This window comes from Pristis pectinata, chromosome 11, assembly GCF_009764475.1.
Source record: "Pristis pectinata isolate sPriPec2 chromosome 11, sPriPec2.1.pri, whole genome shotgun sequence".
NCBI classification, from domain to species: Eukaryota; Metazoa; Chordata; class Chondrichthyes; order Rhinopristiformes; family Pristidae; genus Pristis; species Pristis pectinata.
Genome location: NC_067415.1, coordinates 42,875,797 through 42,902,623, shown reverse-complemented (window position 1 = coordinate 42,902,623; position 26,827 = coordinate 42,875,797). Strand labels below are relative to the sequence as shown.

Below are 26,827 nucleotides of genomic sequence, written 5' to 3'. Positions count from 1 at the left end.
AACAAGTTCAGATATATTCAGTAGTTTGATTTGGAAACACAAAGTTGAAGGTAGCTTCTTTGTGTTCAGACAGCTGAATGGTGCGATAAAGGCAAATAAAAAAATAACTGAGCTAAAGTCAGGAGCTAATGTAGTTTTTCTGGAGTCTTATTGCATATTCACCTTCAATAATACCTGCCCAAAATCAGAGCCATAATTCACATTAAAAATCTTTCTGTTCCAGAAAAAAAAGTGGAAACTATGCTTGTAAATACATACCCACTATATACAAATAATGTACAGATTCTAACAAAGACTTGAAAGAGGGAAGTACATTTTGCTCTGGAAACATTTGAAGTTTTTTTTTTGGAACTTAAGACTATAAGATTTTCCACTGCAATATGTAATGGCACATATTTGGAACAGACATCCATTAAAGGAACCGAATTCTAATGAAAAGCCTTTTTAAAGTAAAATGTATCCATTAATACAGGTGTCTGGTCAATTTGGAGCAAGCTTCTATATATAAAAATAAACAATGCCAACATAATATCCATTAAGGAGTGTTTATAAAGAAAAAGTAGAGAGCTTAAATGTTTATGATAAGATGATGGGAAATCAAAAGTTCAAATTACTGATGAGTCTCCAGAACTGGTAAGGACTTTAAAAATGATTTCAAGCTAATTATGCTGTCAAATAAGTAAAAACAACTGCCACCGTACACTGCATTTTAAAGTAAGGAAACCATTGTACATTGTTATTGTTTGGTTGATCATTTGGGCTGTTAATAAATTTGTTTTGCTATGCATGTAACTAAAATTATCAGTAAGAATTGGTTAAAATAGAATAGCTTTCCCAAGAGTATCCTAAAGTAGTGATCTGGATTATCAGTTTGCAAAAAAGTGTGCCCCTGCTCCTCAACTGACTGACAGAATAATCATTCAACAGAATATTCTTTCTTAACTCCTCTCCCTCTTTTATTGTCCCTCACAGATGGCCTTGGGAAACTTGTCAGTGAGATTTAGTGGTAGAAATCTTACCTCTGTCAAAAGAGCGTAGATTCCTGTCCCACTACAGACTTGCACATGGTTCTGGACTTGAGGGCAAATCCTGGAGGTGCCCTCATTTGGACAATGTTAAACATCTGTTTTCTCAGTTGAACAAAACTGATTCCTTGGTGCTATTTTGAAGAGGAGTAGGCAGGAGACCAGCTTGGGCAAATCTGAAGGACTGCTATGAAACTGCATGCAGAAGCAGGCAGTGGTCATCAGGGGTCACTGCGGAACAGCCTAAAGTTCTTTACTTCCAATGCTGCCAACTACTGGTAGATTGTTTTTATAAAAGGTAAATTTTCAATTACATCTTAAACCTGTTTGTCTAACATTGTCTGTTGCATCATTTTCCTCCTCAGCTTCAGCAGCTGAGTTCAGGGATTAGCCCCTGAGGTGGCAGCCAAGGCAATCCCTCCCGCCCCAAGCTGTCTGCAGCTAAGCACAAGGCACCTGTGTCTGTTTCTAAAAATGTTAATGTTGTGTCTAACGAAAGCAACACTTGCCTCCTCCTAAAACCTCTTCTTTCATCCCTGCCTCCCTCTCCCATCTCTTCCTCGCCCATTGTTACACTTCTGTTCTTCCCCATCTCATCTCCCTCCTCCCTGTTTAATCCCCTCTTCTTAGCAATAGAATCTCCAGATGAGAACCAACCAGAAACATCTGACCCAAACATAAGGTTTTAAAGATGCATTTAAATAGCATTGTTGAAGCTTTGAAATAAAATGTGTTACCAGCAGATATGATCATTTAATTGGAAAAGTACATATTTAACTATCTGGCATAATTATTACTATATTTCTGCATGTACAAATCATAAATATGCAATGTAATTCTGCATCTAAATTGAACAACTAATACTTACCACCATAATTCACAATGAATAACTGTGCTTACTCATTAGCCCACACAATGAATGTGTGGCCTGACGTAGAAATAAGACTTCAATTATATTTCAAACTCAAACATAAGCTGTCCAAGAAGCCACAGTAAAATTCCTGATTTAGTGATTTCAATAAAGTGAAAAATAGGGGAGCAATTTAAATGAAGCCCAGTCTATAGTTTGGAATTGATGTTGAACTTGAACCTGATTGGGGGGTGGGGAGTGGGCTGTCAAAGGGGTCTGTGATTGAAGCTGTTCCTATCAGGGATACGTCGCACAAAAACACCTCCACTGCTGAGCATCTGTTTATTCTTTGCTGTTTTTCTCCCCTTAAATGGTTCTTCAAAATTTTCTTCCTACGGAGGCAAAAGGAAATAATTCAATCTAGGCATAGATAATATTGCGCAATTTGTAACAATCATTTCTGATAAATAATGGTAGAGGAGTAAAGACAAATAGTTCATTAACAGATAGAGGAACCTGCCACAGTTATCGAGCAGGAGAATCTCAGTACATAGTTGACACCTAATACCTCCAAGCTAGATTCATAGAATGGTTAGAGCAGAGGAGAAGGCCTTTCACTCCATTGTGTCCATGCTAACTCTCTACCAGAGAGCAAATTGATTCATTTCTTTAAAAAAAATCACTACAAAATTCAGACAACCCAATCCAAAGCAACTCAGCAAAGTCTCTCTCACCAACATTTCAGACTGGATCCATTAAGGGAGAGCTGTCCCTCAGATTATACAACCAATGGCTGATAGTTATCACTCACAATATAATATTTATCAAGCAACAACTTGGACACATCCATCAGTATTCTGAAAGTAGATTGCAAGGGTTCAGTGCAAATATATTCAAAGGGAAAGTGTGTGACATGCAAATCTAGAGACACTTGAATGTCAAGAGGGTGGAATAAGGCAAAAGAAAATGAAAGCCCCTCCGGCAGGAACCAAGGGTTCGATACAGCAAAAGGCCTTGAGAAACATGGACAGTGCAGGAGCTGAAATTAGAAAGGAAATTAGAAAAGAGAAGGCATGAAGAAATAAAATCATGGAAATCCTAAAGATATTATAAATATATTGAAGAGCAAGAGGACGACAAAGAATAGAGATCGTCAGAAACAAAAAGGTAATAGAGGCAAAATAGATGGGAACAGTTTGGAATGACAATGTGGTGTGGTTGGAGGGGCACTGGTAAAAATGGGCGTTGAGACGAAAACATTCCAGTGGTTGGACTCGTACCTTGCACAAAGGAATGGTCGTGGGCATTGGAGGTCAATGACCTCAGCCCAAAGACATCACTGCAGGGATCCCTCAGAGTTGTGTCCTAGGGCCCAACCATCAATCACCTTCCTTCCATCACAAGTTCAGAAATGGGAAGTTTACTAATGATTGCGCTATTCTCCATTCCATTCACAACTCCTGAGCAAATGAAGCAGTCACGCCTAGACAACATTCAGGCGTAGGCTGATAAATGGCAAGTAACACTCGTACTACAAAAGGTGCAAGGCAATGACCATCTCCAACATGAGAGAGTCTAACCATGGACCCGAGACATTCAACATATCACCATTACAGTGTAACCCACTATCAACATCCCGGGGAGGGGGGATCATCATTGATTGGAAAATTAGCTGGATTAGCAGCATAAATACCGTGGAAACAAAGCAGTTCAGAGACTGGGTGTCCTGCAGCTGATGATTCACCTCCAGACACCCTATATTTTTCTACCACCTACAAGACAATAGAACCATCCAGGATGAAGCAGTCCTCTTGATGACACCCCATCAACCAAATGACACATTCATTACCTCCACCACTAACAATGTGGCTGCAATGGATGTCATCTTCAAAATTAACTGCAGAGACTCACTATAACATCCAGGAACACCCAAACATACAACTTCTACCACCCAGAGCGACTTAGGGCCAAAGGCACATGGAACAGTACCACCTGCAGATTCCACTCCAAGATATCCACCATCTTCACTTGGAAGTATTTGTACCTTCCTTCATTGTTTCTGTTGCAAACCCTGGAAATCCCTCCTCAACACCATTGTGGGAGTAACTTCATCATAAGGACTGCAGAGGTTCAGGAAGGTAGCTCACCATCACCTCGCCAGCAATGCCCCTCAACATAAAAAAATGAATAAATAAACAGTATCTTTGGAAGTAAACAAATTACCAGTCCCAGATGAAATATATACCAAGCAAGGGAAGATACAATAGAGGCACACTGACCATCATTTTCCATGGCCATGGGCGTGGTACTGGTTGACTAGAAGATCACTGACAGTCTCAGCACCACAGTCCAAGTTAAAGGGTGGGAAACAGAGCGCTTACTCATCAAATCTGGAATCAATCAAGGCTTTTTTTTCTCCTCTCTCCCCTGCCTTTTTTTGTGTATTGTGTTTTGTGTATTACCAAGTCCATGAGGAAAGACATGGGCATAAGGGGAGTGACAATTCCGGGCAGCAGGGCCACTCAAGTCAAAGCCTCCCTGTACATGGACGGCAGCACTGTTTTTTGCTCGGAGCCATGGTGGATCTGCAGATGGTTATCATCTGTGACCAGTCTGAACCAACCTGAGGGAGTCAGAGTAAATCATAACCTTAGTGAGGCCATACTCTTTCACAACTGCCCCAACCCTTTGATTACCTGAAGATGCCAGGAATCTGATTCAGAGGAGCTAGGACATGCAGCAAGAATTAGCTGGAGCAGATAGCCAAGGTGAAACAGAAGTTGTGAATGTGTAGGAGGTGCTCCCTCTTGATGGCGGGGAAGGACTTGATTGACAGGTGCGAGATGCTGTCGGTGTTGCTGAACATGGCACTGGGAGACCTGAACCCCACTCCTGCACCATGGCAGTCCCCCGAGCTATCTTCCATTTCATCTGGAGATCTAAAAAGGATCTTGTCTGTAGAGAGGTGATGTACGTACTGTATCTTCACAGAAAGAGGGGAGAAACCTACCCAACAGTGCCCTCATTCTGATGGCCACCTTTGTGTGTAGCTGCATCATGTTGATCATACAACCAGGGTATGCAAACATCAAGTGTCACAACATACCAAGTTTGACCTGTGCCCAGTTTTGCAAAGGATGGGCCCGATCTTGCTGCCGCTGAACACTCCAATCAATTAGACCATGCCGCACTACCAGCCCCTCAAAAATGTTTCTGTGAGGAAAAAATGGCATGACTGGTGGAGCTGCTACCTCACAGTTCCAGTGAACAGGGTTCAATCCTGACCTCTGGTATGGTCCATGTGGAATTTACACATTCTCCCTTGACTGTGTGGGTTTCCTCCAGGTGCTTCATTGTCTTCCCACATCCCAAAGCCATGCAGGTTGTTCACTGTAAATTGCCCTGAATGTGTAAGTAAGTGATAGAATCTAGGGAGAGTTCATGGAAATGTGGGGAGAGTGAAATAGGATCAATGTAGGATTAGTAATAAATGGGTGTTTGATAGTTGGTACGGACTCAGAGGGACGAAGGGCCACCGTGCTTTATGACTCTATATCTCCATGAAAACAGAGAGGCTCTACCCTGTGTCACAGCCTTTCACTGATGGAAAGTTTGGGGATGAAACATTAGTGACATTGACATATTGTATGTGAACATATTGAATTGTTGGTGTAGACATGTCCCAATTATATTATTGTAGATTTTATGGATAAAGTATAAAGTATACTTTTGGAAAAAAATACTGAAAGGAAAATCAGCACTGGAGAAAGTACAGAGATTTTCAAGGATGTTACCAGTCTGAAATATTTCAGTGACAAATATTTTGCTTAGGCTAAGGTTGCTTTCTTTGAAACAGAGGGGGCCAAGGAGAAATTTAATTAAAGCTGTGTGAAATTATAAGGGGCCTGGATAGACTGAATGGGGAGGATCTGCTTCCCTTAGAGGAATTGTCAGTAGTCAGGGACTTCGGCTCAGGTCACTGGTAAAAAGAATAGAGGCAACTTGAGAAGGTATTTCACCCACAAATGAAGGGTGTCTAGAACTTGCTGCCTAAAAGGGTGGTAGAGGAATAAAAACACGCTGCATTTGAAAGTACTTGAAAGTGCACTTCAAGTGTCACAATGAAAAGACTATGGGCCAACTTGTTAGGCTGAATAGCTCTTTCAACCAGCATGGAAACAAGAGTTAAATGGTCTCTATGATGCAAATTCCTATGATTATGTTATAAAGTTCTACTGCATCCGACTGAGAATGGCAATCAACAAGTCAAAAACAGGAAGAGAAGGACAGAACCATCATCATCCATGATGGACCCAAGCATGCAACAAAGGAAATGTCTGTGATAGGGTGGTGACCAAATTTGTGCAGGTGACAGAAATGCTTTTGGTGCCCTCCAGTAAATCATAACTGACCTGCCTAAAAAGGAGGGGGAAAAAATGCAAGAACATGCTTGAACCATGAGAAGCAGAACACAGCAGTTCCCTTTGCTCTCTCTACTCCTCCCCACTCTGCAACAAAATAGGTTGGTTTTCTTGCTTTTCTAGTTCTGACAAATAGTCATCAACCGGAAACATTAGCTCTCTTTCCCCCTCCACAGATGATGCCTGACCTGCTGAGTATCCCCAGCATCTTCTGATTTTATTTCAGATTTCCAACGCCTGCAATCTTTTCCTTTTCAGCTACTCTGTTGGTTTGGGTTCTGCCAGAACCACTTGGCTCCAGATTTCATGACAGCCTTGATTCAGAGGTGAATGCAAATACTGAATGCCAGAGGAAAGTTGAGAGTGATTGTCCTTGCAAAATATTCACTGAGTTCTCTACTAAAATTAAACGCACCTTGCAGTACTTTGCCAAAATTCAAAATCCAAGCTTCTTCAACCTAGACGAGTCAATTAACCCACTCACCACAGAACTGCTGGACATCTTCATCTTCTCCAAACAGTGATTCAAGTGACCTATTTCAGCTCGGCAGTCATCCAGTTGACACTCCAACTTCTCTCGCCGTAGACGTTCGTACTCTAGTTGAGCCCGTAGCTCCTGCAGTATTCTGTACAAAGGCAAATTGTGTTCCGCATCATCACTGTCCTTACGCACCAAATATTCAAAGTGCTGCTCCACACCCAACATTGGGAGAGCTCTGAGACTGAGTTCCAGCACATCCTTAAAATTATGGGAGAAGTAACAGCTAAGTGCAGAAGAGTCCTCACCATGCATCTGATTTGTGGACTCTGAGCAAGGGTTGCTGTACAATCATGGGCAGAAGGCCCGTCTGATTTTCCTTAGCCAAGAGATGTGCCATTACAGACGTCATCTAACACAGCACAGAGTGTCTGTAATGAAAGAGGAAAATAGAAACCCTGTTTTGACAGGAAGAATAGGGAGCATGGGTGAATCCTAAAATCCAAGACCCCAATTACAACTGATCATGGATCAGTTTAACAGTTCATGCTGAGAGAAAGAAAAATCATAATGAAACTTGCTATAAAAACAGGTTTAGAATCTAATCTTCCCAGGAGCAGTGTTCTTCCAATTTGAATTTATAGCTGGAATGTGAATTTAACTTAGTGTTTTTGAAAATACAGGAATATCTACTTTTGATGACCAGTGTAGCTCTCTCCGACAGTAATGCTATGTCAATGTTTCCCACTTCTTTACACAGTTGTGGTTTGCAGCACTGCTAAATGACATTAAGTGGGTCCAGTTTATACTAAAGCACTTTCTACACTTCAATGACTGAATGCTCTGTCCTTTAACTAAAACAAAATGCTGATCTGGAGAATTAGGTTTTCCACAAAATGCACAAGTGAGGTCACATCCTACCACAGCAACTCCACGCAGTCACACCTTAAGCATTTAGTCCACACAAACTTGTTAGTTTAAGTTAATTTGAAGAAGAGATGCACTGTTTCCACATATTGCTTTATCTTGATTTCAATTAAAGTTAATCTGGTAAACTACAATCGTGCACTTTGTTACCAAAAGACAGTAGCTGACATTTTGTTCCTAAACTGACCCTAAAAAAAAGTAATCGTTCTCATCAGAAAAATAATTAAATCAATTTTTGCTTAAGATCTACTTCTAGTTAGATACTGATGAGAGAAAACCTCATTTTAAACTTTCCAAATATTTATTTCAATGGGCAGCTCAGAGGCAGCACAGACACAATTTTCTGATACTGATGCTGAGTGCTATTCTCTGCTGACAGTGGCAGTTCAAACATTACATTAATACTAACAAGAAGCTGATAAGTACCTTTCTGCTTCTTTCTTTTCCTTCCGTTGGAGCTGATCTTCCTCCAGCATACCTCCAAGTTGCTTGTAGTTGCTTTTGGCAATTTCCAATAACCGCTCAAATTTCTCAATCTTCTTGTAGGCTCTCACTGCATCGATTTACATGAGATGTTGATTATTAAAGAAAAATGTATTTTCCAGAGTGCTTTGCTATTCAAATATAAATGCTGGATATGGAGCTTAAAATACCAATATTTAAGAAAAATAACTAGGGGAAAATTCTGTTCTTTTGCACTTAATATGTAATATATTGGGGGCTGCATGTCGCACTCAACTTCCAAAATTTGATTCTATTAAGGATAACAGAACCAGATTTTAAAGCCAGAGTTCGAAGTACATACATTAGTATAGCACATTTTCAGTGCATTCTACCGAGGATGTGTTCCTACGCTCATAAACTTGATTTTCACTTTTGGGATTTATCACTGCAGAAAAGAAATAGCAGAGTAAAGGATTAGTTAGTGCCACAGTGTATTGTGTGCTTCACTCCTTTCCTCATATTTCTTTTATCTTGAAACCAAAATGGAATATGCATTATGCAGCTGATAGGAAAGCATGTATGTAAGCAGGGACAAAAAAATAGCTGGGCAATTCAATGCTGTAGCCATTTCAGGCTCGAGTTGTGATACATTAGAATAACATTTAATTAACTGAAACAGTAACCCACAAACAGACTGAAGCTGTTGAGTGATAGAATTCAAATTTCATATGGCAGCTTGGAAGTTTAAGTTCAGTTAATTAAACAAGTCTGGAAGAAAAAAACAAATATGAATAATGGGACCATGAAGCTGCTGTTAGAGAAACTTATTTTGTTCACCCTCTTCACTGTATAAAGCAGTGGGTGACTTTAAATTCATTCTGAAATGGCCTAACAAGTTACTCAAGGATAATTAGGAATGGGAAATAAATGCTGAACTTGCAGGTGATGTCCAAGTCCCAGGAATGAATAAAACTAAACAAGGCAACCATCACCTCTGTGTAAAGTTGAATTGGATGTTGCTGGAGCCATTTCAGGATCTAAAACAAGAAGTGGGTATGAAAAAAAGGTAACTCACGGTGGACGTGGGGGTGCCTGTGTTGGCCAAAATTGCTTATACACTTTGCATTTTCTCCCTGTTCAACACTCATTTTAGCTACTGTCAATCTCTTCAATGCAACTTGGAAAACAACAAGATATTATCCATGATCTAGTCAGAACAGTATCTCCTCCTGTTATTATTGCAATGCACTGTGCAGATTTGCTCATTGCTTAATGTAAAGCGCACAAACTTACTCCTAGCTTCCCTTTTCTGAGCAGGACAGTGGTTAGTGCTGTCCTGGTTATCTGTACTCCTTTCAACACCATGTTGGTCAAAGAAACTGGAATTGCCTTCATTCAGCTCTTCATCCGAGACATCATCTATACCTCCTCCCAGGAGTTTAACAGCAGCCAACTGGGAAAACCTACATTGTACAAGTGAAATGGTTAGTCTGCGCTGGATTGGTCCCCAAAAGACAGGAGAGATTTTCATTTGCAGTAAATGTATATCTGACTATAACATAAAGCTATTATATACGTACTTTTAGAACAAGGACCAAGAACAAATTTAAGGTCAATAGGAGCATAACAACTGCTTCTAATTTGAACCAGCTCTTGCAAATATTTAGGGAATTCTTTTCACCAAAGTAAGTGTTTGGATTTGGGATATTCTCTTTTTACCTCCATATCAGTTTCATTAACATTTCAGAAAACAGTTGCTGCAACAAACGTAGTTTACCGTGAGTGCTTTTAAATGGATTTTATATTAGAGGGAAATTCACACATATTCAATTTATGTCAGAAGACTTGTAGTAAGGGGATGGTTGTTTACTTTACATTAAAAAACACACATAATGAACAGTCAACTCACTGTGTGTAACCTCAGCTGTTTCATCCATTGACTGCATTCAGGGTGAAATCCATTTGGCAGCACATCTTAGCATAAGCACCAAGAGGCAACCAACCACCTGGAGCCCTGCCAGAATTCCCAGTGCAAAATAACAAGCCTTAATTATCTCGTCTGCAATGAGCACCTGCCATTACCACAGTCTGGAAAATTCCAGCTGTAAAAGGCTTTCTACAGGTGGAAAAGGGGAGCGTTTCCCCTGGAAACCAGGTATCGCGCCCTATTCCATTTGGCCATACGTAAAAAATAAACCTGGGGGTGCAGAGCGACAATCTACCCCAATGTCCACCACAGCTACTGGGCAGCACAGTGGTAGTGGGGCACAGAGGAAAGCACAGTGGCACAGCTTGTAGAGCCACTGCCTCACAGCAGCAGAGACCCTGTTTCAATCCTGACATCGGGTGCTATCTATGTGGAGTTTACACGTTCTCTCCGTGGCTGCGTGGGTTTCCTCCCGGCTCTCTAGTTCCCTCCCACAGCTCAAAGAGTGCGGGTTGGTAGGTAAATCGTCCCTACTGTGTGGGTTGAGTGGTAGAATGTGAAGGGAGGTAATGAGAACGTGGAGAGAATGAAAAAAGGGACTAATGTAGGATTAGTGTGAATGGGTGGTTGATGGCTGGCACAGACTCAGTGGGCCAAAGGGCCTATTTCAATGTTGTACATCTCTATGACTACTGGCCTGACCAGTACTGTCTCCACTGAACATATGCTGCGTTACAGTGAAGGCTAAAAGCACACACAATTTTCCATTCTCAGTGTCAATTTGCTCCCTTAAAATGGTCTTGTTTGGTGTAGCAGAGGCTCCATTCCCTTAAGGTTTCCTGAAAGCACAAGCTTTTACTATTTCTACAAACCCCACTTGAAGTTATGCAGGAGTCTTATGGAATTACCACGTATTTTCTGAGCTAAGGTCTACAATCATTTGAAATCCTTTTTTTTTAAACAAAATAAACTTTATTCATAATAAAGGAAACTATATACAATAATAAAAACTGTTCAAACCTTTACATTCGTGTACAGTTCAATTCTTAGTGTTACCTTTTTATATATATAAAAACACAGCACCGATGCCACACGTGTGGCTCCCTGGGGTGATACCTCAATCCCATATTTACAACCTTTGAGCGGCTTCCTCGCCTGACCTCGCTCCTCCTCCTCCTGTGGCAGAAGAACCCTAAACTGTCGTCCTTCCCCACCGAGCCCTCGCGCTGGCTGCACCCAGCTTCAGTGCGTCCCTCAGCACGTACTCCTGCAGCCTGGAATGTGCCAGTCGGCAGCATTCCCCTACGGACATCTCGCAGTGCTGGGAGCCCAACAATTTTCGGGCAGACCAAAGGGCGTCTTTCACCGAGTTGATGACCTTCCAGCAGCAGTTGATGTTCGTCTCTGTGTGTGTCCCTGGGAACAGCCCGTAGATCAGAGAATCCTCCGTTACGCTGCTGCTGGGGATGAAACGTGACAAGGACCCCTGCATCTTTCGCCACACCCTCCTCGCGAACCCACAGCCCGCAAAGAGGTGGGCGACCATCTCGTCCCCGGCGCAGTCCTCCCGGGGGCAGCGCGCGCTGGGGGTGATGCCCCAACCGTGCAGGACGGATCTTACTGGGAGGGCCCCTCTCACTGTATGTTTTCTGTAATGTATAGTTTCAATTGTTTTTCTAGATTTTACTCTAAAGTGTCAAGTCACTCAAAGCAAGCCACCTTTTACAAATGATGGCTTTCATGTTGCAAGTGTTTTTCTATTAGTAATTTTGAAAAACACAGGTGAAAAACAGAAATTTTGAAATGTGCTTCAGATGGATACAAATAATTCCACACACCACTTGTGTACTTCTCATTTTCATTTTAACTATGTAGCAGATTATGCATGCAATATAACTATAATCAATGAGGTATGTTAGCAGACTGCAATACACCATATTTCCTTTGAAATTTTGAACACAATGAAATATAAAACATACTAATAAATGAAACTCACTAAGCATACCATCAATGATTTTCTGCATCACGGGTGCTCCATAGCATGTCCAACCACAGTTCTAACTGCTCAGTGCAGTCAGATAGGAGTTGCAGCTGGACACACCTTTCCACAGGCATGGTCACCAGGGACATTGGAAACGTCTCTCATCTCCCACATGTTGCAGGAAGAACATACCGCTATCCTAACTGCCATTTCCTTTGTCACCAGTTTCTTCTGAAGAGATAATAAGACTTACCTGATCACTACTCACCCTCCACACCAAACCCTGCACTTTGATATCACAGCTGTTCCCAAGGTGACTGTTCCCAATGTACCTGGTGCTCCATTTATACCTCACTCTCAGGGATCCCGCAGATGCTGCTAGTCCTGCTGATCCTCTGGGCATGGCAGATGCCAGACCCTCTAACAGTAACTCTTTTTTGTACCTCATTCTTTCATGATCCCCACAGGCTCACTTCCCAGGTGAAGAAACAAATTATTTGTACTTGTACTTCTTTTATTTTAGTACATGGTATTTGTTGCCCCACAATGTGGTTTCCTCTAACAATGGGGGGGGGGGGGGGGGGGGGGGGGGGAATAAAACGGCAGAACATCTATATTCAACCCACAAGAGTTAACCTGAGCTTCCAGTCACCCGTAACTTCAATTCTCTACCCATTCCACTTTACCTCTCTGTCCTTCACATCCTATGCAGTTCCAATGAAGGAATAACACCTGATCCTTAGATTAGGTGCATAACAGCATCCACCCTCCACACTGAGTTTAACAACTTCAGGTAAGGATTCCGCTATGACCATTTACACCTCCTCTAACACAACTTTTGTTTCTTTACTTCTCCTATTGCCATCTAGTTTTGCTTGACCATCATCATATTTTTCATCTAATTTCTTCTGCATTCTAGCTATTTGTTCTTTCCTCCCTTCTCTTCTTTCCCTGCATCTTGAAACTTATCTTTAAATATTGATGAAAGATCATTGGCCCAAAACGTTAACTGTTTGCTGAAAAGCTGCTGCCTGTCCAGCTGAGTGCTTCCAACGATTTCTGTCCTCATTACCTCTTAGCCACGTCCATCGGTGTCTCTCCAGCATCATTTTTGATATGGTGGTCTCCTCCCATTTCTATAAGCCATTGCAGGCAGCCAAGGTGACCTTGCCCAGCAGCTAAGAATTGGAAATGCAAGTGTCATCACAAACAATTCAGTCTTGTCAGGAAGGAAAGAGAAACATTTTAACTGGGTACAGGATTATTTGATGTTCATGATACTTCCATTACAGCAGCTTTCTCTTATTTAACTCAATGTTCACAGTCTGCAGATGAAAACTCTTTCAGCCAAGTTTTTGGAGGAAGTCAGACAGAAAGTGAATTTTTAAAGAAAACGTAAAGTTGCATTTGCTGCCTGGTGATTATTTTAACACAGCTGTTTTCTTAGGCAGCTGAGAAGCCTCCCAGTATCCTAGCTGAAATATTGTGCTAATAAAATGAGACTGTCAGTTAAATAGGAATGACCCTAATGAAACTATTTACTGAGCAGCCCACAGTGGTTCTAGCATTCACACAGAGGCCCTGTCATGTGTGTAAACCTTACCTGTGTATGGCCTAGCAGAACAGGCACATTTTTGCTTAAAGATTCCCCCACCCGACCCCACTACCCACCTCCATCACCCACCATGTTTTTCTAACTAACCATCCCCATATGACGAACATGCTGGCAACACCCTTTCAACACACCTTCTCAGTAATTCCAAAGCCAGCAAACTGCCTCTGAACACCCGGAGCTGATGTATATTAATGAGGTCTGGCCATTAAAATGGATGAACTAAATCTCCTACAGCAATCCTCGGCAGGCAGCTCAAATATCCAACTGGATTCTCATCCAGGAATTAAAATTCCTCCTTTGTACATTTTGTAAAAGAACTAGTTTATATCTAGTTTAGTATGAAGGCTTATAGGTTACATAATTGCACCAATGAAAAACAATAGACTACTTGTTTCAAGTTAATGATACTTACCTGATGAGAGAATTAGTCTAACACCACCCTCACACACTCAAAGTTGTACAAGGATAAGAAAAGGCCAATCAAAACCTCAAGTCTATTGTGTCACGTAACTGACAATAGCTGATCTGTACCCTAACCCCATTATTCGACATTCCTCAATATTCCCATACAAGAAAAATCTAAAATAGACTTGAACATTCCAACTGACCCAACACCTGCAGACATCTGGGTTACAGAATTCCAGATCTTCAGTACCCCACATCTGAGATTGTGTTACCTGATTTAATTCCTCAGTGATCTTGTTCTAATCTTAAGAAATTGGTTCTTGTTCTTGATGGGCTCACTGGAAGAAAACAGTTTCTCTGCATCCACCATTTCAGACTACTTAATTATTTTAACCACTTCAATCATGCCAACACCCAATCTTTCAAACAATAAGGAATGCTAGTTATAAACTGTCATAAAACTAGTGACCCATTTAGATCCCCTGATACTTTTAACCCTTTAGGCCCCTTTATCCTTCCAATGAAGTTGTACTTATATCCACTACAGGAACAGTGCACCTTTCCTAAGTTTTGGTGTCTAAAACAATGCATGATGCTCAGATGGCAGTTGACCAATGGTCAGTACAAATGAAGGACAACTTTGTCATTTTTTAATTCTGATACCATGTATACTTGATAATATATGATACCAGATGAATTTCTGCAATGGTCACATACCATTGAAGGAATTTCTCAGTTTATGTTACACCAGCTTGTTGTGAGGAGCCACATAAGTCCTGAAAGTAAGCATTTAGGCTGTTCTGGGAAGTAATCCACATCTACAAGACCCACGTCAATCATTAACATGCACATCAAAAAGTTCTGTTCATCTAAATGGAACAAAAGTCCAGATTATTTGCACACCATTAAGCTCTGAAATATCTCTCAGTGGGTCCTCTACAACTGAAAAGTGACCCAACTGGACAATTCACTTTCTTACTAGAATCAAACCGTCTTAAAACTGGCAACCTATTTAGATCCCCAATACATCATTTCCTATGCACGCCAAGAATTATACATACTTGTGTATCGATAATGTACACAAGCCTTTCTTTGGTATTTCATGTAGAATGTTTGAAGCAACAAACAGCAGTAAGCCTTCCCTTGTGTTAAGGTCTCTCTATCTAAAGAATTAGTGAAACATGTATTTAGGTTAGATAATGTGCAGAATTCTTTCAAGATATTTCAGTCGGGCAGTGGTGAAAAATTCCTGATTCTTACTTTATCAGTACCATGGAATAAAATCAAAAAATATTTAAAAGTAGCAACTTTATTTTTACTCTAACTATTTGAACCAACTGCTCCTTTTATAAGGGTACTGAAAGAGTTCACCTCAGAAAATTAGGAATTAACCTACATTACTTCTATCCCAGGAATGTGTAATACTGATGATATCTGTTAAGACGGTAAATTCTTGCTTCTTGTAACCCACCTCCAGAGCTCCAACTGTGACACAAACCTTCTAGGCTTTGAAACCTACTGATGGCTTGCAATTAAAATGCACCTTTAGCATTACCAAACAAAATTTAACACACAAGAAGATGGTCAATGAAAAAAGATACTGGGCAGATGGAAGGCTTTTAGGAAGCAGCTTAAAGATATACAAGAGAACTCGAGAGAGGGAACATCTGAGCTTAGGGCCTTGGCAGATGAAGGCACAGCAACCACTGGTTGATTGATTAAATTTGGGGATATACAACATTAGAGAGTGTATACATCTTTGGAGGTCTAAAGGGTTAAAGGAGATACAGACATGAGGAGCGACTAGGCCACAGAAGGATTTAAAAATCAGAGCTAGTATTTTAAAAATCAATTAAGATCATAAGAGGAAAAAGAAGTAGGCCATGCAGCCCCTTGTGCCTATCCCTCCATTTAATAAGTTCAAGGCTGTTCTTTTACCTCAGCACCACCTTCCTGCACTAATCGCATACCATTTGATACAAATGATAAAAGTAAAATGAATAAGTTTACGGAGTAATGTTTTGTTGATCACTTTCCTCTTGCTCCCAACTTCATTTCTGCCTCAGCAACATCCCCAGAGTCAAAACTCAAAAAGCACACATTCTGAATCGGTGTGAAAATTTTCACTTCAACCAACCTCAGCCTCCTTCAAATTACTTCAGGTGACAATTTTGTTGAACATTAGGCAGTTTGCAGCTGAATACACTTTTGCAATCAATTTAATATTTTGGGTAGCTGACACCTTCACCCATTAAATAAAGGTTGCAGAACTAAAAGACCTGTATAATGATCCACAATAAGCACTAATTAACCAAAATGATTTTTTATTGCCAGCTAATGTTGTGAAAAAGGAATGGCTGCTGACCTTTATGCATGGGTGTGGAGCCTTTATCATCTCGTTCATTGATGTTAATCACTCCAGATTCCACTAGTTGTCGCAGAGTCTCAAGATCTCCTTTGAAAGCACTTGCGTGAGCAGGAAATGCAAGATCTAAAAATGATACCAAAGAGGAAAAGATCATTACCTGCAAACATGACTTTAAACATTTCAGAAAATTACAGGTTCTCCACTTAATGCTAATTTTTTGAAATGATCCCCTCTGAACAAAATCAGTATCTCCATGCATTGTCTTCCTCTTCATGTCCTCCACACACTCCAGCTACTCCTGTGCCCCCATATGCCCTACCACTGTTCCAGTACCTCAAAACACATTCCCCCTGTTCCTGTTGCTTAACATATGCCTACTGTTCCTGACGATCATTTGTTTTTGCATACTTTCTTGATCATCTGGGTGATCCCGTTCATGTTCCACAGCTGCGATGTACTGTGCTATGTTGTCCTTGTAGAACCTCTTTGCAAGGTCATTTGGGGTTTCGCCTTGGTCATTCCTTGCTGTCAATACATGTGTCATGCTAACTCCTTGACAGACAAGAAACTTAAAGCAGTGCAGATGTCCCTCCATTGCTGCAAGATGAGCTACAATTAAAAGGGCAAGGAAAAACACATTATAACTGGATAACCTTAAGGCCTTTAAAATAACGCCGATAAGTTATTGTACAAATATTTTTATATAATATTAAAGTGTGCAATGATCCATAAAGTTGTGGTACTCTGTATCTTAACATTGTAGTTGATTTCATTAGGCAAAATTTAACCTGGACTGGTTGTTGCAGTGATCTTCTGAGAAAGCTGATGTGGGTCACTCAGGAATTTTGTGTGCCCTATATGATGAAATTCAGATTCTTAGTTCTTTTCTCTTGGTGTCACAAGTGCCATTCATGTTTCCCCAAAATGGCATTCGTTGATTTTGCCAGGGCCATACTGATGAGGCATTTCCCCAAAATGGTGAATGTCCAGGTACATGCAGAGCAGGCTGATTCTGATATCAGTTAGAATGCAATGGTGATCCGACGCCAGGATTGCCATTTTAAACTTCAACAAACTTTCTTGTAAACCTCACATAGCTAAATACCTGTTCAACAGCAGGAAGGACCAGCACCATTTGTAGGGATCATTAACGACTTATGGTTTAGTTTCTGGTCTGCCATCCACTATTGCATCCTCTGCCAAAGAGGAGCAGGTAAAGTCTGCACGCAGTGTGCTAGGACTGAATGTTTCTTCATGGTGCAAGTTGCTATTCAGTGCACACACATTACTTTGCAGGTGCTGCACATCAAAACAGCCTAATGCCAAAAGTAACAGGTGTCCCACTCCTTCATTGCCTTGTGCAAACATTGGCAGTGATTCATGCATATCATTACACAACGCCCTGCCAGCAGTCATGATGCCTTCATTTTGTACTAGTAAATTCTCCCAGTTATGTTTGAAGCAATCAGGTAAACCAAAGAGTGGCTACTGGGTGACAAGAACTGCCTACTATCAACATTATAAACCCATACGCATAAGTACATAAAGAAAGCCATGCCACCATGTGATCTGTGATTAAGTACACCACTGGTATGCTGCAAAATCTCCCTGTCTGATTGGATTACCCTGGTGGTCCACCCTGGTGAATTCAGTATAGAAGGTGTTAAGATTAATGGAGGTCTACCAAATGCTGTACAACCTCACCATTATGAAAGCTGGGCCCTTCTCATCACGAGCAGCTGAAGAAGCATATTTTCTGTCCTGCTCTGTTTCAAAGCTGCTCCTTGGCCCCCTGACCTCCATCTCCCTCTCGCATTTCAAATTGCCTTTACACTGATCTTTGCCCTCTGTTGTTCTGTTCCCTCTCAGCTCCCATCCTCCTCTGCTGACGATTGAAAGGTCTGGTCAGTGATGATGTCATCTGTGGATGCTGCACATTGATGGGATGTCATGGCAAATTAATCGGGACCTGCAACTAGCCTGAGTGGTTGCTCTGTAAATGCGAGTCCAAAACAATTAGGCTAATGCGATTTAAGGATGGGTGGATGAGAGTGTCACCATTTAGTTTGGTCCTCTGCTTCACTTTTCTGCGTTTACTTGTGTTGGTCAGTGGATTTTACTAAATCTAATCAGGATCTGTCTGGTTTGTCATGTCCCTCCTTAACCCAGGGGTGCTGAGGCCGATTGTACAGTACCCTATCCCTAATCTGAATACCGCAAATTGGCCTCAGCACCCCAGTAGGTTCAGCATATGCCCAATCATCCAATGGATGTATAAAGAGCCACTGATCTTAAAATTATAAGACAAGTACAAAGAAGATTTAGGAGAACGTTGCGAGGACTTGAGGGCATGAGCTATAGGGAGAGGTTGGGCAGGCTAGGTCTTTTATTCCTTAGTGCAGAGGAGACTGATGGGTGACCCTACAGAAGTGTATAAAACCATGAAGGGCATAGAAAGGGTGATTGCACACAGTCCTTTTCCCAAGGAAAGTGAACTAAAAACTATAGGGCATAGGTTTAAGATGAGAAGGGAAAGATTTAAAAGGGACCTGAGGGGCATCTTCTTCACACAGAGGGTGGTGCCGAAATAGAATGAGCTGCCAGAGAAAGCAGTTGAGACATGTAAAATGACAACATTTAAAAGACATTTGGATAAGTACGTGGACATGTAAGGTTTAGAGGGATATGGGCCAAATGGGACTAGCTTAGGTGGGCACCTTGGTGGGCATGGACAAGTTGGGCTGAAGGGCCTGTTTCCATGCTGTATACTCTATGACTCTAAGAGTAGAAATAAGGGAAAGAGGAGGGAAGCAGCAAACTAGACAGATTATTTTCTGCCCAAATTGTTCATGAAGAACTCATCCAAGTGAGAGACCAGTTACTGTACCTAGAGTTCCCATTCACCAACAGTCTCACCCCTTACCTTCCCACTGCCACTGACCACTGCTAGTTTTGCCACAATACAATGCTAAAACAAAAATCACAAAATAAATATTTGTGAATGAAAACATGCCACTTTGCTACAAAGTCACCTCTTCACTGCTGTGAATTTCCTTAGTGTCTGGTTTCCCATCATCTTTGCCTCTCAGTGTGCCTACATTAAGTGGTCGCAGCCTGGCTGGTGGCAGGCTGCAGACTTTTAATGGTGGACCTTGCAGGTGTCCTCCAGTGGCTGAAGCCATTGGTTCGGCTGTGCTGTCAAGAAGCCTTGGAGAATTGTTGCAGTACATTTTAGATGCAGTCACAGTGCCTTGGTGATGGAGGAAATGAATACTTAGATTATCAAGCAGGCTATTTTGTTCTGTATGGTGTCAAGCTTCTTGAGTGCTGATGGCGAAGATTCTATCCCATTTCTGACTTGTGCATGCCAGTGGTGTACTTAATCACGGTTCGTGGCAGAACAGCTTTGGGAAAGGAGGAGGTGAATCAATCACCCACAGCATTCCCATCCTCTGACCTGCACTCATATCCACAGTACTTGCGTAGCTGGTCCAGTTAAATTTCTACTCATTTTTATGCTGGGCTGTGGGGTCTCTGTAATACCACTGAACATCAAATGGACATGATTAGACTCTCTCAATAGAGATGGTCTTAGCCTGATGTCTGTGTTGCACAAATGTTACCTGCTGGTCCAGATCTCTGGATTGCTAACTTACAACATCACCATTCTCATAAGCTTGAGTTTCCCTACTTGCACTACTTCTCAGTTTATAGATCTTGTATATCTATATATTTGAAATGAATAATGGCCAAGGGTAGTACTGTGGGGCAGGTGGGGAGGGTGGGCCTGATGTTGAAGAAGAATGGTGATACTGTTGAAGTTTTAATAGTTTCAGCTCTGCTTTTGGCCAGCACCTCACCTGAGGGCATCCCCTTAACACCAGTATCACTCGCACACGGGAGTAAGGGAATACAAGCATGGTTGTCGCCCTCTGGTTAGTTCTTACTGCCTCCAGTTGTGCACCACTTGTCCTGTAGAGGACAGGGAAGTGCGTCAATAAGTGCCGGACAATCAGTTTAGACCACGTGGCTGCCTTTGTTGAAAATGAACAAATACTGCAGGTGCTAGAAATCTGAAATAAAAACAAAGTACTGGAAGTACTCAGCAGGTTAGGCAGCATCTGTTGAGAGAGAAACAGAGTTAACATTTCAGGTTAATGACCCCAAACGTTAAAGCTGTTTCTCTCTCCACAGAGGCTACCTGACCTGCTGTGTATTTCCTGTATTCTTTTACTTCTTAGTTGACCAGCTGGCTGATGTGCAGAATGGGAGTTGTGGAGGAACATGGATGGCACAATATAAAGGCAAGTCTTTCTTTTGCCTTAACTAAATTCTAGCCTATGTCAGATTATCATAACCTTCAAACAACAAGCACTTTTAACAGGTGTGGAGCTAATCATATACATGTCAACATATATATAGATATAGATATATATATATATACCCTAAATGTCAGAATAATCTCATGGAACAAAGATATCCACATGAGAATAAGAGTACAAAAAATATCACTTGTGGTATAGTGCGTTAGGACTTGAGACATATTACAAAAGACCTTAGTACCTATGGCTGTAGGCCCGAGCCTTACAAATTAAGTTGTCGTCTAATAACTTTTTATTTGATTGGCACTTGTGGGAATTGAGCATTTCTTACCAGTGGCAACCTTCTACGTCTGAGAGATTACAGCAGTTGTATACCTGGTAAGTTCCCGTCTTGATCCACTTCATTCACATCTGCTCCCCACCTGACCAGAAGCTGCAAACAGCCCAGCCTTCCATGGAAGGCAGCGTAGTGGACTCCCCTCCAATTGTTTTTATCTGCTGGATTTGTATCCTGAGGATAAACAAACAGAAAATAAAAGTTGTCTTATAGCTCCCAAATCAGTAAATGCTGAAGGTGTCTTGTGTGTGAATTCATTCCCTATTACATGATTAAATAAAATTAGATAAACATTTCTACTTAGTTCAGTATTCAAATTATCCAGTCATTTTAATATCCCAACTAAGTGAATTTATTTGAACAATAATAAAAGCAAACAATTTCAAGCTGCTTTTTATTATAATCTGTGTGTAAAGGTGTCTTTCCATACTGATTTTTTCTTATTATTTTCTCATTCACAGGATATAGGTGGCCATGCATTTGTTGTCCATCCTTAGTTGCAAGCGGACTCAGTGGCTTGCTAGGCCATTTCGTGGCCAATTAAGACTTAACCAAATGACTGTGGATTTAGCATCACATTTAGCTGAGACAGGTAAGGGTCTGAAAAAGAATAGTGAACAAGATGGATTTTTAATGATAATCTATTCCCATTTCATGGTCACCCTTAACACCATTTTAATTTATATATAGTTATCCCAAATTTACTGATGATTAAATTTAAATTCCCAGCTGGCATGGTGGAATTCAAATTCACATCTCTAGATCAATGGTCCAGGCCTCTGAGTACCCGTCCAATAATGTAACCATCATACTAGTGAATTCCCAAAATTGCCATTCTCCTCTAGAGACATGAAATATTAATCAATCCTGACAGGTAATTACCACACCACTGCGAAGAATCATCTGAAGAGTGTACGAATGTCCATGAGAAGCCGCCAGGTGCAATGGAGTGCAACCTCTATCATCCTTCACTGTTAAGTTTGCACCATTTGTTACCAAGGCCTGAGGAGAAAAACACGCATTGTGCTTAGGCTGTTTTCGTGATAAAACCTGAAATCATTTCAAGACTTCACAATGCGAATGCAGTGATGAGAAATGTCACTTCTGGGAAAGAGGCAAACTCAAATAGGTAAAAAGAAGTTACAAGTTGAAGTCTTGATAAATTTCCTTAGAATGATAAACCATAATCCAAACTTCAAAAAAATGGACTCTGTAGACATTGATATGGATTTTCACACCGATTATCATTAGTGCTGTTAAGATGTATTGATAACTTATTATATGAGATGTAATTGCCTATACTTACATCCTGGGGAAAAGAACTGAGGAATATTAAGTCAAGTTTAACTACACCTATATGATCTTCCATGTTGCTGTTTACAGACAATGTTTAAAATTAAAGGATGCAGCACTATTATGGCCAACAGAGACATGACCTTCATCCCCTCAGTCTGTTGAATTTTGAAGTGAAATATTTGATGTAAAGACTAATGCACTATTCATTCACCTGTCCTCTCAAATATATACTCAAACTCATTAAAAAAATGCATGCATCAAATACCAAAATGAAATGTTTGCATTATTTAAAATATTTATTTTAGTTCAGAAGAATATAAACTATTGAGATACTTTACCTGCATACAGGCGTCATGACCCCTAATGGCTGCAATGTGTGCCGCTGTCCATCCCCTGGGAGTTATATCAGTCATATCAGCACCATGCCATAGCAACCAATGCAGGCACTGTAACATAGCAAGTGAATCATAATTATTCTGCTCCTTTAAATTATGTCTGATTAGGACTACTTTTTTAAGGCAACAAGGCTGATTTACAAATATCTGAATGATTATTACACATAAGTAAATTTAATTATGAAAAACCAAGCTGGCCAAATAGAAAATAAAAATATTAATGCAGAACCTTGTGTATCGTATCATATTTCAAAGCTATCACTCTCTCACTCATCTTCAGTTTCTTGGTGAATGCATGTTAGCATATGTAGCTATAGCTATTATTTCCACTCTTTGGCACCATTAGACAGAAATATTGAAAACAGAAGGCACTCAGTAAATGGGAATTATTAAGATATGCAGATAACTAGTATTAGCTTATCTGCTTGCTTTCACAGTGAAGCGTATTAAGAAACGTCATATAGTAGTAATAAAACAGAAAAAGCTGGAAGTCTACTCAGAAGATTTGGCAGCATTTGTGAAGGAACAGAGTTAATGTTTATTTCAACTCTGTCCTGAAATAAGTTTTAAGATGCATAAAAAAGGAGAATGGAATAGAACAGAAGGCAGATAAAATTGAAATATAAAAGGGGTAATTACCATTACTATTGCTAGGTAGTAATGGAACTGTTAACCATGTCTATGACCATCTTTATTTAGCTCCCACTCTTTAGTTATTGTAGTTACAATCTCTGCATCTTTCTTTAGTCTTCATTTCTCACATGGCTTCCCTAAAACTTCTACCTCAGTGTTTGTTTCTGACCACATGGCCCACAGGATTTTACAGGGACACAGGGAAGGTGGAAAATGGAAAATCAAAGGCATCAGCATCACTGCAGCTGGAGAAAGATTAGAATAATTAGCTGTCGGCCAAATGCAAAGAGCCAGACCATGGAATACTTTTTGATATTCCTGGGAAATACTCCTGCTAAACAAGGCCCACAGTCATTGATAGTAAAACAATCATTCCCTGGATATGGCAGCTCCCCTCTCCATCTAGTTACCAGGTTACCTGAACCTAGAAAACCTAACCCATAACCATTATATACAAACTGCTGATAAAATCTGTAGTATGGTATCTCAATTAAAACACTAAATATATTTATATATATTTCAACTCTGTCCTGATATATAAATCTGCCCTATATATAAATATATTTATATATATTTCATGTTTTAATTGAGGTACCATACCACTAAATATATTTTAAATTAAATATATTTATCTGTTGATAACACTGGTAAACACTGGCAATTAACTTTTCACCTCTAAACTATCAGAGTGTGCTGCCCATTGCAAAGGAGTAAATTTGTGAATGGGATCCACTTCATTAATGCTGGCTCCATTTTTCACCATTAACTCAAGTTCTGCCACATCCCCAGCTTTAACTGCATCATGAATACTGACGAAACACTTCTTCCTGGCAGCTATGAAACAAGAACATTTGAAAAAAATTAATGCACCGGCAATTGAGAATAACAGCATTATTTCAATGTCACTGAGTTTCTTTGCATTTCTAGGATATAGGAAACAACAAGTGCCTCTCATTTCATTAAAACATTTCTGTAAGGATGGACAGCCACTGGAAACAGCTTGAATAAAATTGAGGAACAATACAGCATGCAAGAACCACTTACAGATTTTAAACAATAGTAATGCAGCAAATACACTAATGTAGAGATCAGGGAAACATTCAGCAGCAAGTTCAAGTTAACAGTGAGATTTTATTAATTTTCACAGAAATAAGGGGAAAAAAGAAATTAACTCAAGTAGCAAATCATTAAATCTCTTGATTAATTTATAAGCGTCCTGGAATAATTTGTTCCAAAACCAACAAACAATAACGTCATGCTAGATTTAGCAAAAAAAAACAAGAATTAATTATGAAGTCAACTGCAGGAGAACAAGCTGTGAATCTGAGCATATTACAGTTGAATTTGATACATGATTTGAGATGGAGAAGCAGGGTCAAAAGTCTGGTTTTAAATTTAAGGATTATGAAATGGGTAACAAAAATTGACGGAGGGAAGTATTCAAAGAAGGTACAATATTGAACCAGCACATATCCAAGGGTTGCATAGTGGTGCAACCGTTTGCACCATTGCCTCACAGCTCTAGAGATTGGATTAATTTTAAACATTACATAAATATCTCATTCTGCACTCTAAAATGTCCTATCCTACCATAGTTACTCTCTCCTTGTAACTGAAGTTCAGCATCTCTGGTACCATCCTGGGAAATCTCTTCAGAACCCCCTAAGTACAAGCCAATATTTTTTCCCTGTCCACTTTTTGAATTTCCTGTTCTTAAAATAATAGCTTGTATTTATATTGAGCCATAACTGCAGCAAAACATCTAGGGGCTCAACAAGGGTGCATCATAAACTAAATCTGACATCAAGCCGCAAAAGGAGCAAATGAGCAATAAAAACTTGATCAAAGACGTAAGGAGCACAAAGTAATGAGATTTAAATAATTTCGGACCTCCCTTATCCGAACAAAGACTTGTCTTTAGTGTAAGGAAATAACTTTTGTAGAAAAGTCTGTTGTTTCGCCAATACTCAGCCTTGCGTTACAGATCATAAGACACATTTAGGACAGATGCCGTTCGGTCTGCGGCACTAGAGAACGCACTGCCCCGCTCCGCACAGATCCCCCCCTCCTCCAGGGTCACTTTACCTAAGGCGATGCCAGAATCTGCCGGCATAGCTGCAACGGGCTGTACACAGCCCCGAATCCGGCAGGGACGGCACAACACTTGATTAGCAACGGGAATAAACTTCCGGTGTTACCCGAATCGGTGATGAAAATAAATGCTTTAATTTCCGGAGGAAGTTGCCTTTGATGGAGAGGGTGAGGTACATATGGATGGGATGGGGGCTGGGTATAAAGAGACATAATACCCGAGAGTGGGAGATCAGGGGTGAGAGGTGTGTAAGCGAGTCTTCCTTAGAGAATGTGTGAGTGAGAGAGAGAGAGAGAGAGAGAGAGAGATGGCAAATGGGAACTCAGAGAAAGGGGGAGAGAGATGGCAAATGGGAACACAGAAAGGGGGAGAGAGATGGCAAATGGGAACACAGAAAGGGGGAGAGAGAGATGGCAATTGGGAACTCGGAGAAAGGATGTGGGTTCAGGAAGGAGAACAGGAATTCAGGAAGGTAGAGAGAGAGAGAGAGATGGCAAATGGGAACTCAGAAAGAGAGAGAGAATGTGGGTTCAGGGAGGAGAACAGGAAGGCAGAGAGAGAGAGACAGTCAGAATGGGGCTGGTGGGGAGAGATAGAATGAGGGGTCAGAAAGGGGGGGGAGAGGAGAGAGAGAAAATGAGGATGAGACTGGGAAGATAGAAGAGATGAAGAGTATGTGTGTGGCTGTGAAACAGAATGGCAGACCCAGGAGAGAGAGGAAAAAATAAGTGTTCAGAGAGAATGAGAGCTCTGAGAGTGGAGATAGAAAGAGAGAATGAGGGAGACCAGAAAGAATCAATCATAATGTCACACAGCACAGAAACAAGCCCTTCAGCCTATCGTGTCTTTGCTGACCATCAAATAGCCACCCATACTAGAGAAACAAAGGACTGCAGATGCTGGAATCTAGATGAAAAACACGACGATACTGGAGGAACTCAGCAGGCCAGGCAGCATCCGTGGAGAAAAGCAGGTGGTCAACGTTTCGGGTCAGGACCCTTCTTCAGGACTGAGCATAGGAAAAGGGGAAGCCCAATATATAGGAGGGAAAAACAGAGCAGGGATAGGTGGACAAAAGAGGGGAGGGGGATTACTTAACATGGGAGAATTCAATGTTCATGCTGTTAGGCTGCAAGTTTCCAAGATGGAAAATGAGGTGCTGTTCCTCCAGTTTGTGCTTGGAATTCTCCTGGCAGTGGAGGAGGCTGAGAACTGACATATCAGTGATGGAGTGGGAGGGGGAGTTGAAGTGACTGGCAATGGGGAGATGCAGATCGCGGTTACGGACATGAATACCCCTGTTCCAGCACA

The 26,827-nt window shown here is 40.9% G+C and overlaps 2 protein-coding genes across 3 annotated transcripts in view; one reads left to right on the top strand and one right to left on the bottom strand.

Moving 5' to 3' along the window:
* The window catches only part of ccdc90b (coiled-coil domain containing 90B), a 54,174-nt gene extending 31,595 nt beyond the window's left edge, over positions 1–22,579 (top strand). Inside the window, exons 8-9 of one of the 2 annotated variants that reach the window (XM_052026054.1) lie at positions 21,562–21,692; positions 21,975–22,579. In XM_052026054.1, coding sequence (XP_051882014.1) covers positions 21,562–21,644 — 83 coding nt within the window. In that variant the 3' untranslated portion in view covers positions 21,645–21,692; positions 21,975–22,579. The remainder of the gene's footprint in view (positions 1–21,561; positions 21,693–21,974) is intronic. The other variant, XM_052026052.1, reaches the window with a different exon arrangement.
* On the bottom strand, positions 128–25,570 carry LOC127575856 (ankyrin repeat domain-containing protein 42-like). Its single transcript, XM_052026051.1, has 12 exons — positions 25,510–25,570; positions 24,098–24,258; positions 22,735–22,842; positions 21,983–22,102; positions 21,139–21,274; positions 16,850–17,050; positions 16,439–16,564; positions 13,126–13,231; positions 9,439–9,608; positions 8,128–8,254; positions 6,781–6,922; positions 128–2,267 (listed from the first exon to the last, which is right to left on the bottom strand). The coding sequence occupies exons 1-12, from the start codon at positions 25,535–25,537 to the stop codon at positions 2,142–2,144; spliced, it is 1,551 nt and encodes a 516-aa protein (XP_051882011.1). The 5' UTR covers positions 25,538–25,570; the 3' UTR covers positions 128–2,141.
* Between the last annotated feature and the right edge of the window lie 1,257 nt (positions 25,571–26,827).

Bases quoted from the DNA above. Each gene is read 5' to 3' on its own strand.
- LOC127575856 (XM_052026051.1), bottom strand. From the start codon at position 25,537: ATGCCGGCAGATTCTGGCATCGCCTTAG. The intron at 21,275-21,982 runs GTAATTACCTGT...GTTTATCCTCAG, and splicing joins TGATTCTTCGCAGTGGTGTG to GATACAAATCCAGCAGATAA. The intron at 2,268-6,780 runs GTGAGTGGGTTA...TTGCCTCCGTAG, and splicing joins AGATGTCCAGCAGTTCTGTG to GAAGAAAATTTTGAAGAACC.